Source organism: Poecilia latipinna, unplaced genomic scaffold (genome assembly GCF_001443285.1).
Source record: "Poecilia latipinna isolate Pla-1442-1.1 unplaced genomic scaffold, P_latipinna-1.0 Scaffold309, whole genome shotgun sequence".
In the NCBI taxonomy this organism is placed as follows: domain Eukaryota; kingdom Metazoa; phylum Chordata; class Actinopteri; order Cyprinodontiformes; family Poeciliidae; genus Poecilia; species Poecilia latipinna.
Genome location: NW_015112925.1, coordinates 48033 through 59327, shown reverse-complemented (window position 1 = coordinate 59327; position 11295 = coordinate 48033). Strand labels below are relative to the sequence as shown.

Here is an 11295-nt window from a genome sequence, read left to right as displayed (position 1 = left end):
GAGAGAGCATAGGGGAATCTCTGACACTCTGCCTTTCTCATATGTAGGCAATTATCTTAAAAGACAATGGAACTAAAAGAAGCGAAGAAGTTACCTCACCACGTGATCAAGACTTGATGTTTGCTAGAGTCAAAGAAGAACAGATAAAAATTGAATTCTTTACATTTCACTGAGTTTGGCAGGTTGTAACATGAGAAAACGGAAGAGATGTGTAAGAGTTATGGATGCTTCTGCACGGCAACTTCTAATTTTGTAATAAATCAGGCGTTCTACCCGACCTAAAACTCACACTCTAAAGGAGAAATCAATGTTGCAAAGAAAAGAAAAGAAAAAAAACCCAAAACTGGATAATTTATGCAGAGCAGTGTTGCACCTTCTGAAACATCTGCTGCCACCCAGAGGACGAAACATCACCAAGTGGACCAATAAAACACGCAGACTGAGTTTAATGCATATTTATTCACAATTAAGGCACAAACGTACATCAGAGTGCTGATGTGTAACAACAGAGCTTGTCAGTTCTGGACAGTAGTGTAGTAGAGACAATAGGCAGTGCATTCATGCATGAGAATTAGATTTACAGAATAATGAAAAAAAAAATTCAAAGATATAAATCTCAAAAAAAGCTGTAAAACGAGTCACTAAGTATGCACTCTACTACATTTAAGCTGTCCATCGGGAATATTAGCTTATCAATAAAAGGTGTATAGATTGACTCTCTTATTGAACGTAATAAGTTAACAGTAACATATTTTGATCAGCGCTTTTTCTCAGGTTTTGTAATAATGCAACAACCAACCAACGAAGATCAGTTTGAAAAGAGGAGGAAATTAAATACAGACGGTCTGAAATATCTCAGGTGAACCATGAACTACATAGAATTCAGTCAGTACTGACGACTGGTTTGTAACACTTCACGCTCTTAATACAAAAACAAAAAACAAACAAATTACACATCCACAAAAAAAAAAAATCCCCAGATTCAATCACATTTTCTGGAAAACCTGTCAGTGACAGCCTGCTACGACTTTCGGCGTGGAAGAATAATAAGGCCACTTCAGTTTAATACAAAGCATCCCAGAGTGTAGCATCCAAAACAAGCTTCAGTGCACTTGAGGCCTGTACCATGAAGCAGAGTTCATCAAACCCGGAGTTTCTTTAAATAAACATGTTAAGTTAACCTAAATTTTCTGACTCTAGGTGTGAGTGGTTTCATGCAAATCAGGAGTTTGAAATTAATTGACCAATCATAGTAAGGAGGTAAGCTATAGAAATGTTTCTGAATGCTTCCTTTAATAGGCTGAACTGATCACATGTCCAGAAATTACTGCCAAAGCATAAAAAGGCTCATGAGCTCTAACAGAAGACAAGAATAAAAACAACCTTGATGAGTGTAAAGCTAGAGAAGCATCAATTTTATTGACCTGTAGTATGGAAAAGCTTCCTTAGCAGCAAAAACATGAAGAGGGAGAAAAAAAAAAACATGCACTCCTTCACTTTCAAAGCCTCAGTTTTGTTTTGTTTAAGCTGTAAGATCATTTCTGTATCTGTTTCCCAGGAAACAGACCCGGAAAGAAGAGCCATAGCTTTGTAACACAAAAACTCCCAAACTCAGCATGGAGTTACCTTAACAAAACATCGACAGGCCTTTTGGGACCAAGCCCGCATACCCAACACTGAAAAGGCACCACGTGCATTCAAAGCTACAACTCCTTTGTGCTACACTTAACCTCACTCACCGACTTACTTTTGCGTAAGCCAGGGAAAGCTTACTGGTTAGAGATCTGCGGGGAGAGAAGCAAATATGAATTTGGGTGCAACACGGGTTATCTTGTACAGTTTTGGATTAAGTGTGACCCAGTGGTACGCTTGAACTCTTCCTCCTTGTGTTATGAAACTGGTTCATTTCCAGAGATTTCCAAGAATCCCCATCCTGAGTGTTTAGTGACAGTTTTGGCATTTAGGATGACATTTCTGATTGTTGACATTGCAGCGGCATCCTCCGCTGGTGTCTCCAGGACCCTTTAAGAGTAAAATTGGAAAGTTGAAATGATATTTAAGCTAAACTGCAAACAACCACAAAAAAAATAAAAAAAAAATAAAGCAGCATCGTGCAACTTTTAGGACTTTTATTACAGAACAGGGGAAAGTAATGATTTCTTACCTTGGGTCCCCAACGAGGCCCCCTGGTTACCCAGCAGATCTCAGTGTGACAGACGGTGCAGCGCAGCCAATCACATCCATCCCTCTTCTGCACAATGATGCCACACTGAGGACAGTGCATGGCCTCCCCTGACTGCACAAGGGTCTGATTGTGGTGCAGACAACGAGAGCAGAGGAAAACAAAACGAGAATAAGAAACGAGGATGTGGTTGGTGGAAGCCGACACCGATTACTTTCTCAGTTTACAAAGACAGTGATTCATTCTGTAACAGCGACGCTACAAATCGATTACTCTCATGTCAGGCAGTTCGTTTAAAAAAAACAACAAAAAACAACTAAATACGAGAGTGATTTCAAAAGCTTTAAAGTGTTATTTTGCTGCTAACCTTTAGCAGATGTGTCGTTCTTCTGGCAGCAGAGTCGTTTATTGCTCGGGCTGCGAGGTCGTCTTGGTATTGTTTACAATTCATTCCCTCATGGATGGCCTGACGAGGAAAAAAAAAAAAGTGAGAGTCTAGGTCAAATTATGATTTTTAGAGGCTGTAAGAGTGAAGTTTTGTCAAACAAGACAAAGATTGAACTATTTGGCTACAATGAGAAGAAGAATGCATAGGGGATGTGTGTGGACATCTTGGAATAATAATAATAAGACAAACCCAGTTCAAATTCATTTGTGTCTCCCATAAATTGACAATAACGTTAGTTCTTGACTGGCATTGTCGCTTCTAGTTTGAAGATGTACTACGTCTAAGTGTGACCTCTTCGTTTCTCGCCTTGCAAATGAGGCAGTTGTGTTTCCGACAGACGGGACAGTGGAAGACATTGACGGTGTCCTCGTACACACACCATCCCAGGCAATCCGGAGATGCACAGTGATAGCTGCCCTCGCAGCGAGACTCTGCCACAGAAAGGCTTCTCTGCAGCCAGCGCTCATATTCCTTCGGAGGCACCAACTAGAAAAGCGTATGGTGGGAGATCATGAAGGAATATAATTTTTTTTTAAAAAGTGTGCTGGCGAGAATGCTCTGACGAAGTGCCTCGGTGCAACTCACGGCTCGGATCTCTCGCTCCTGCAGGGCCCAAGGACAGGCGTACGTGTCGTCTCTGTACGGACAGGAAACCTCAGGCTCCTCGCACAGCATGATGATGGAGCGCAAGCATTCTCTAAGCGCCCGCATACAGAAATGAGACGGGGTTCAGTAACACAGAAAAAATACCGGTTAAGTGTTAAATACGCATCTTCCCACTCCCACATCTCACTTGCAGAAACAGTGGAGACACTCTCTCAGCAGGACGCCTTCTCCCGACTGCAGGTCCACGAAGCAGATCTTGCAATCCACAGGCTCGAGATTGGGCACCAGGTCCTGACCGTCCATCTTCACCAGCCGGTCAAAGTTCTCTCTTCGCTCCTGCTCCTTTGCCTGAAGGAATTGCAGTTTGCGTTAGCACTGTTTTTAATCACACTGCTAAGCCATTTAATAGGCAAATCAAGTCACATATGTATCTATCCACCATCAATCTGGCAAGAATTATTTTCACCAACCATTGACCGATCGTAAGACAAGGAGTTAATTGATTTTTCAGGAAATTGGAAACATCATCACATGCTACTGCTTTCGCCCCTCAGAGAAGTGTGTAGTCGAAGGTAAGGCACGTCCTTTTGGCCCCAAGTAACACGAAGTTCGAGTGCGCAGGTCGCAAGCGTGCAAACATTGGAGAATTGGGACGGTATGGGTTACATCGGCTTGTGCATCTGTGTCGTAACTGTGACATCCGAAATGGCGAGACTGTTCAAATTTGTTCTGTTGTGACGTTTTGAATCCAGAGCAAAATTCAATAGTGTGCACGCATGTATAGTATAGCAAAACATACTAAAACATACTATATTTTGAGTTATACCACCTTATAACTCAAAATGTCAACATGAATCCATGAATTGTGGGTAATATGCTTCATTGAAGTCCGTTTAGATGTGGGCTTAGCTGAAGTGTGGATCAGAGTTCAGTGTGAAAGTCCACTCCAGAAAACTGGGACACACTACGCACTCGAACCATTTGAGGGACACAAGGGTGGAAGTGCAAGTTTTGGGGACAAAGCCTAAAGCTCCAACTAACAAGGCCTTGTGTTGGAACTTGCAAACTGCAATAAGTCTCTTCTTCTGGAAGGCCATATGACTCCAGCAAGAATGCTTTAACTCGTAACTGATACATACCAGGCATCTGTTCTAAAGGGTTGCAATTCTACAAGAAACATTTTTTTAAATCAGAAAAAAAAAGTCTTCAACCAATAATATTGTGGCATAAAGGATTTAACTCTATGTTCTGTAAATTATAAACTTCCAGTTTGCCTGTAAAGGGAACCTAATGGACGAATTAAGAACATGTTATCGTTAAGCCTCTCATTCACACATCAAGTCCAAACACACTCAAACATTTAAAACCTTTTATTTTCAGATGTATCACAAGGTAAATACACCACAGTGCAAAATCTGGTTAATACATTCAACATATTGGCAACAAAAGGTGCCAAGGAGCTCATGAAAACAACTTGATGTTACTCGTCAGCATTTGCCGGTCAAGTTTGACTTTAAGGCAGACAAATTTTTTGCACATTTTCAACACCTTTTCATTCTTCATTGCATCACCTGCACTACTTTCCATGAACATTAAAACAAAAATAACGTTTAGATACGCTTTTGTCGGTAACAAACTATTTAAAAGCTATGAAACTTCAGAAAAAGCAACAAAAACAACAAAACAGGATTTTTTTTTTTTTACTCAAGTATGTACTCGTATATACATTAAACGGGTTCGGCACTGTTACTGATTTGCTGTTAAGTCGCTAGTCTGTTATCTGCAGTGGAGTGCGTGTGTGTCAGTATGTTCAGTAGTCCTGGTCCAGGTTAAACAGCAGTGAGTTGTTATGAGGCCCAGCACTCCTCAGCATCTCTCTTCTCCCTTTCTCCTTCAGAAAAACAGAGACAAAAGAGAAGAGAGTCAACCTGAGTGAGTGAATGGTTTCAGTTCCACTGGCAGCCTTCAATCAATGTCAACTTGTTGCATGTCATTTGAAAGGTGTGTTTTTGTTTGCATAAATATATTAATCGGCGAGGCATCTACGTAGCCGTTGACAACCACACATAGCCGTTACAACATGTCCCTGCATGCAGACAACTGCAAGAAAACACCACTAAGGCTGTCGGTGAGTTGGAAGATGAGTTATATTTAAAGAGGGTAGTTTTCCTACCTGCTGATACTGTCTGATTGACTCCTTCTCCTGCAGGATCCTTCTGAGCTCCAGAGCGTCAGGCTGGTGTCCTCCAGGGATAATGTAGTTCTCAGGCCGGTTTGTGCTGCAGATCTCGCAGCCCGGCCGCGTCGGCTTGTTGATGTACGTGCAAGACGGACACGACCAACCCTGAAGCAAAACAATTAAAACTGTATTTTTTAAAACGTAGGAAACGGAAAACGTATAAAGACTCAGCTACACTACAACGGCAATATTTAAAACCGAGACAATTCACTTTGGTTTTGAAAATACCACTGTGCTAGCTTTCAAATTGCCGTATTTCCTAAACTCTGTCAGCTGCTGATGTTAAGATTCAGTCCGAAACAGATTACAGATTATTTAAAGACAGAAATTTAGGAAACGTTGATCCTATCATCTAAAAAAAAAAAACGAAAAAAAAAATAAATAAATCTGTAATTACAATGTTTGTAATTGTATCATAAGACTACAACAAAAACCATAAGGACTAATATTCTATACATAATATAGATTCTTTAAAACAATTTAAATAACTCTTGGTGTTTTGAGGATTAACACCTATGATACTGATCAACATAATCCTCTTAAATGTGCATCGTCTCTTCTGTTACTTTTGCAGATACTTTTTGCTTAATAAGTATAACGAGATTCCTTTTCTAATTGTATGCAAGTCACTCAGGCACAATTAATATGTTAAATCATCTGGTCACATGGCCAGATGCAAACTGCTGCAGACTGTGAAAGGTTTAGATTTCACAGGAACTCAGAATACTTTCCATCAGAATTGTCTAAACCTCCTTGTGTCTTACCTTGGTAGAAGGCGTGTTGAGATTGAGTCGAGGCATTTCAAAATTGATCTGATCTCTAATATTGCCGATGTTCAGTCTCTCTGAGCCACCTGCAGGAGAGAGAGAAAGATTTTGCAAATGACTTCAAATTTTTAAATAACCTTAACAATGAAACTGTTCTCAATTAAGCCTCACTTGAGCATTACAAAATAAAATTAGCTCAGATGACTAATACTATTTGATGGGCAATTTGGTTTACAAAAACATCACCTTTGTTTTATTTCTGGTTTTACTTATTGTTCGTGGTTGTTGTGTTTTATTTTAGATATTTAAAATGTCCAGTTGCTGTGGTCTTTACAAAATGTAAGTTCATTGGTCTTTGAGAGGATGAACTTGAATTATTACGCCATTATCAATACATTACTTGAAAATAAGTCTCAAATGATTCATCACAATCATTTCTGGAACAATTTATCATCCAGCAAAATTTGTTATCACGATGAGTCTACTTTAATGGTACATTAAAACTACTCTTGAGAAGAAAATGGAACATTAACACGTATAATAACTGTACTAATTCATAAGTCCAGGTTTTTCCACAAAAATCTCTTGTTTTTCACCCTTTAAAATAATGCCAACAGTAAAAGAGAGATCGTATTGGCTGCTGCAGGTCCTTGTCTATTTCACAGAACCTTCTTTCATCTCGTATTGGACTGGATCTTAGCGTGCCTAATGTAGCAGAGACCCGTTCTCACCATTATTGCTGGTCCTGTGGAGTCTGGGAGGTAGAGTGGAAAATGGCCGTCCGTCGTGGGAGAGGGGGCCGTTTGTGAAGGCAGCGGGGAGTGAGGGGTTTTGAAAAGACGACGGAGGGCTGAGAAGGAGGGCGCTCTCCTGGTCCTTCTGCAGGACCTGGAGAGTCAGGCGAGAGTGACGGGCTGATAAGAGGTACAAGAAGGCCGTGTCACCATCCTGACGGACGCCGTACGAAGCGAGGGTTCGGAGGTCGGTGCACAAACACTGGCCGATCACCCAGCGCTGGACCCGCGGGTGGAAGCCATACTCGAGAAACATCTGGAAAGGAGCCGAAGCCGACAGAAAAGTGTTATTACTAACAATTAGATGGAGAGAGAGAGAGAGATGGTGTGTAAGGAGAACGCGATGAGCTCGATACGAACCTGCTGCTTCAACGACGCAGTAGTCATGTGAGGGAAAACTTTCACAGTGATGCAACAAGACGAGGAGGAATCCTCGACAATAACAGCTAAGCTGTTTTTAAAACAAAGCAAACGGCAGATAACTGATTAACAACTGTGGTTTCACATGTCAAATTATCGTCGCAGTCGTCTTTACTTTATTTCAGTTTCTTCATAGGTTTTGGTGGAGGGCTGGATCTTCAGGGCTGCCTGTCTGCGGGCGAGAGAGGCGGCGAAGACAGAAGCGCTCTGCATGTCCCCTGCCTCGATGGCTTTTTTCAGCTCTATGCAAGCGTCCTCTGAGCAACGAAACGCAGACATGAAGAGTGAAATGAATGAAAGAGCAGATGAACAGATGTTTACACAAACTGGACAGGTTTCACTCTGGCACACCCGTTTGCTGTAAAGCCGAGGTATTCCGGAGATGGAGGCCATCGAAGAGGTGCTGTAGACCGTTTTCCTGAGGTGTGGCTGAAAGCGTGGACAATGTGGAGAGGAGACGGTCAGAGCAAAAGTAAAGACAACTAGAAAGAAGCAACAAATACACAAAAGCACAAAAGTCAAATAATGTCCATCTGTTCATCAGATTTTTATCTGCATGATAATGTTCCAGTCCTGTATCATTTTCCTTTCCTTCTACCTTTGTGTTGGTTTATTGCATTAAAATCCAGAGATCAAGGGATTTGAATACTTTTGAAAGCCACCATTTAATATTTACCACAATAAATGTAGCATCTAATTTTATACAAAATGTTTACACGAAATAAAGCAACACGTCTGACTTTGATACCAGAGCATTGCTTCCAATTCTAGGTATTTTAAACTTGGGCTGCAACAAAGGATCGTTTTAGTAATCAATTATTCTATTGATTATTCTGCCGTTTATCCAAATAATTTTCTTTCTCTTTTTTTTTTTTGGCACATTCAGCTGATTTTTCATTTAACCACCTACAAATATATTAAACGATGCCAACAAATTTAATTATTTTTTTAGATAATAAAATAATAGCTTTATTGCCTGAAATGCAATAACATAGTATTTATTCAGTGTTTTCTTTATCATTTGCATCAACATAAAATTTGACTTTTTGCGCTTAATTATTGCTCTTAGTTTGTAGGGTTTTTTAAATTTTATTTTAGGAAATTAAATTTTTTTCAGTCTATACACTGTTAACAACTGACTTGGACAAAGGGAGAAAACACCGAGCCCTCGTCAGTTTGTGATTTCCTCAGAAGCTTGGAGCAACAATTATCCACGGAAGAACAGGTTCTTCAAGATGCTTTCAGAAACGTAAAGGCAAAATGACAACATGTGCAAACTATGTAGGTGCATTCAAAACGCAAACTGAAGTCAGCGAATGTATTCACACACACTCGCAAAAAAAAAAAGGTAATTTGTTACTGAAAGGGCAGATTACAAACGTTTAGGCAAAAACTACATCCTGTCAATGCTTCAGAAAGGAGTGAAATCCCACTGCAGAGAGGGGAAGTTGAACTCTTTGTTCTGCTCATTCATCTAGCCTCAACTAAAGCAGGCGGCGTGCGCAGAGACGGGCGACTGACCTCGATGTGCTTCTCTCAGCGAGGACATGACCACGGTGGCCCATCCCTCAGCCTCCTGCTCGCTGCTGAAGTTGAAGCTGATGCGGTCGCACGGAGGCGCCACCGATATCAGCTCGTGGCACTTTGGCGACTTCACTTCGTAATTTATGGATCTTAAATCAAACTCGTTTATGGTCTGCAAACAAGGTGGGAGAGGAAGAGACGATGAGAGACGAACGTGTGCGCACGAAAACTGAAAGGGAAGTCTGCAATTTTCTTATCCGGTACGTCAACTAAACGTCATTAAATGACCACCACCTCTTTTCCATTAAGCAGGCTGCTAATAAACACTGCATAGCCTGGACACTTTCTTATTAGCCTGTGACTTCTAATCTCTCAGAAGAACTTATAAGTCCATTTACTATGCCTTTTCTTTTCAGAAAAAGAAACATTTCCAAGCCAACATGTTTATTTTCTTGCAAAATAATGGCTATTCACAAGTCTTCAGGCAGCAATAACTCCTGACTAGAGATTTAATAAATGAACTTCAACATAATTAGAGCACGAAATATGAACACATATGAGATGTAACAACTGAAAACAAAGATGAAGACAGTTTCTATCAATAATAGCTGCTTTGTATCCACTAACGGAGGTCTCTATATCAACTTTAAGGATGTATTTTTACAGAAGCATAGACAGCTAGAAACAATGACATCACGCTGTGCAGCTACTTTCTAACAGCAAGGAAAAGGGAAGCAGGTCAGAGTTGATTGGAAGATGGATGGAACTAAATACAAGACAATATTGGAAGAAAACCTGTTAGGACAGCTCCATTTATAAAGCCTGAGGTACAATGTAATAGCTTAGAGCTACACAATATATTGAATTGCTCTCACAATATTAACATGTGCACTGCTGTGACTGAAAATGAATGCTTGGATGAAACATTTGGTAGGATATTACATTTCAGGTGCCATATCTATCTTTTGGATAGACTTTGCCCTAGTTGCCCAGAGTTGATGTTTATTTTTAGCTAAAGCTGAGGGAGAGTGGTGGTGGGGACCCTGTGATTGGAAAAAAGCAAGAGAAGAGCCAAGGAAACATGTTTTAATTAATAATGTGACAATATTCAGAGACAGTATCGCAATTACAGGCTTTACTGATAACGCTCTGTTCTAAAATAGATCAAAGCACTATAGAGTGTTAGATTGGCTCAGTCAAAGCACAGACGTAAAGGTGGTATCGGTCTCTGTGGGCAGAAACTGTTGTGGGGAGAAAAAAATGACGATAGATACTTCAAATGGTTTTAAAAACACGCCAGGAAATAGAATACGGGGGGCTAATAATGTCAGTTAAACAAATAAATGTTTTAAATAAAAGTAAGGATATCAATTTGAACATGTGTTTATTTACAATTCTGTTTATGCTTAGTGCATATCTGCGGTCATTACATAGTTTTGGTCTCAAACCAGACAGTTTAACTTCTGCTCCACTATTTAATCGTTTGAGTTTTTGTTTTAGCCTGCATTATGTCATAGTGTTGCGACAAAAATAAAACATTCCTTTATTTGTACTCATTTCGTGTGAAAACCTTTCCCGGTCAAAACAAAACCCAAAAGTCCCTCATCGTCACTGTGAACTCACCACACTCTGGCCCGTCCCGCTGGTGCTCTGTATCGCCAGCCGGAATTCCCCAGATTTCCCCGGGTCCATGCTCAGTTGCAGGCGGAGTGATTCATCACCAGCTCCCGGAAGACACAGCGGACGAACCCCGGAATGGCACACCGAGACCCGAACCGACATGAGGACGGTCTGGCAGCCAGGCTGTGCCTGCGAGGCTTCATAACTGCCGGTGAGGGCGGCGGACTGGTCCGGCGTTAGGCCGGGGCTGTGAGTCCAGCCGCCTGAACTTAGCGACATCACGCCGACAGACTCATGTAGCAAACACAAAAACACGCAGGAGTCCCGTGGGTGTGTAGCCTCCTGTTCCGCGTAGCGAAGCGCTCCTTTCACATTTCTCAGTGTACCTTGTTGCCGAGTAGTTAACAGGAAACAAGTGTGTAAAGGCACTTCCAAAAAAGTAGAAAAACAAGGTCGACTTTCACTCCTGTGTTCTTCTTCTCTTCAGCCGAAACTCCGTCCAGGCAGATATCGTATCTTTGTATTATTCAACTGGACACTTTCACACTAAACCGTCCTGACAAAGAGTACAGCGATAGTTTGCTACTTCTGAAGCTGTTTTGTTATTGCGTTTGCTTTCTCTTCCACTGCGCATGCTCGACAGGATGTGTGCTTTTTTTTTCCAACACAGGGGGGCAGCAAAACACCCAATTTAT

The 11295-nt window shown here is 41.0% G+C and overlaps 1 protein-coding gene and 1 long non-coding RNA gene across 2 annotated transcripts; one reads left to right on the top strand and one right to left on the bottom strand.

Annotated features, from left to right (window-relative positions):
• Nucleotides 1–440: 440 nt before the first annotated feature.
• shrprbck1r (sharpin and rbck1 related) lies at nucleotides 441–11276 on the bottom strand. Its single transcript, XM_015034704.1, has 14 exons — nucleotides 10604–11276; nucleotides 8978–9152; nucleotides 7808–7885; nucleotides 7572–7713; nucleotides 7397–7487; nucleotides 6974–7292; nucleotides 6240–6328; nucleotides 5410–5580; nucleotides 3424–3584; nucleotides 3216–3327; nucleotides 2937–3116; nucleotides 2550–2648; nucleotides 2165–2308; nucleotides 441–2022 (listed from the first exon to the last, which is right to left on the bottom strand). Exons 1-14 carry the CDS (start codon nucleotides 10877–10879, stop codon nucleotides 1942–1944), a joined length of 2118 nt encoding a protein of 705 aa, XP_014890190.1. The 5' UTR covers nucleotides 10880–11276; the 3' UTR covers nucleotides 441–1941.
• Nucleotides 5076–5535, top strand: LOC106948838 (uncharacterized). Its single transcript, XR_001425256.1, has 3 exons — nucleotides 5076–5168; nucleotides 5275–5364; nucleotides 5446–5535. It is a non-coding gene; the product is annotated as an uncharacterized LOC106948838 (long non-coding RNA).
• Nucleotides 11277–11295: the final 19 nt, after the last annotated feature.

What these genes read in the sequence shown, in the direction of transcription:
- shrprbck1r (XM_015034704.1), bottom strand. Translation starts at nt 10,879, where the DNA reads ATGTCGCTAAGTTCAGGCGGCTGGACTCACAGCCCCGGCCTAACGCCG. An exon ending in CTCGGCTTTACAGCAAACGG is followed by an intron (nt 7,714 to 7,807) that starts GTGTGCCAGAGT and finishes TTCGTTGCTCAG; the next exon opens with AGGACGCTTGCATAGAGCTG. An exon ending in TCAACACGCCTTCTACCAAG is followed by an intron (nt 5,581 to 6,239) that starts GTAAGACACAAG and finishes GTTTTGCTTCAG; the next exon opens with GGTTGGTCGTGTCCGTCTTG.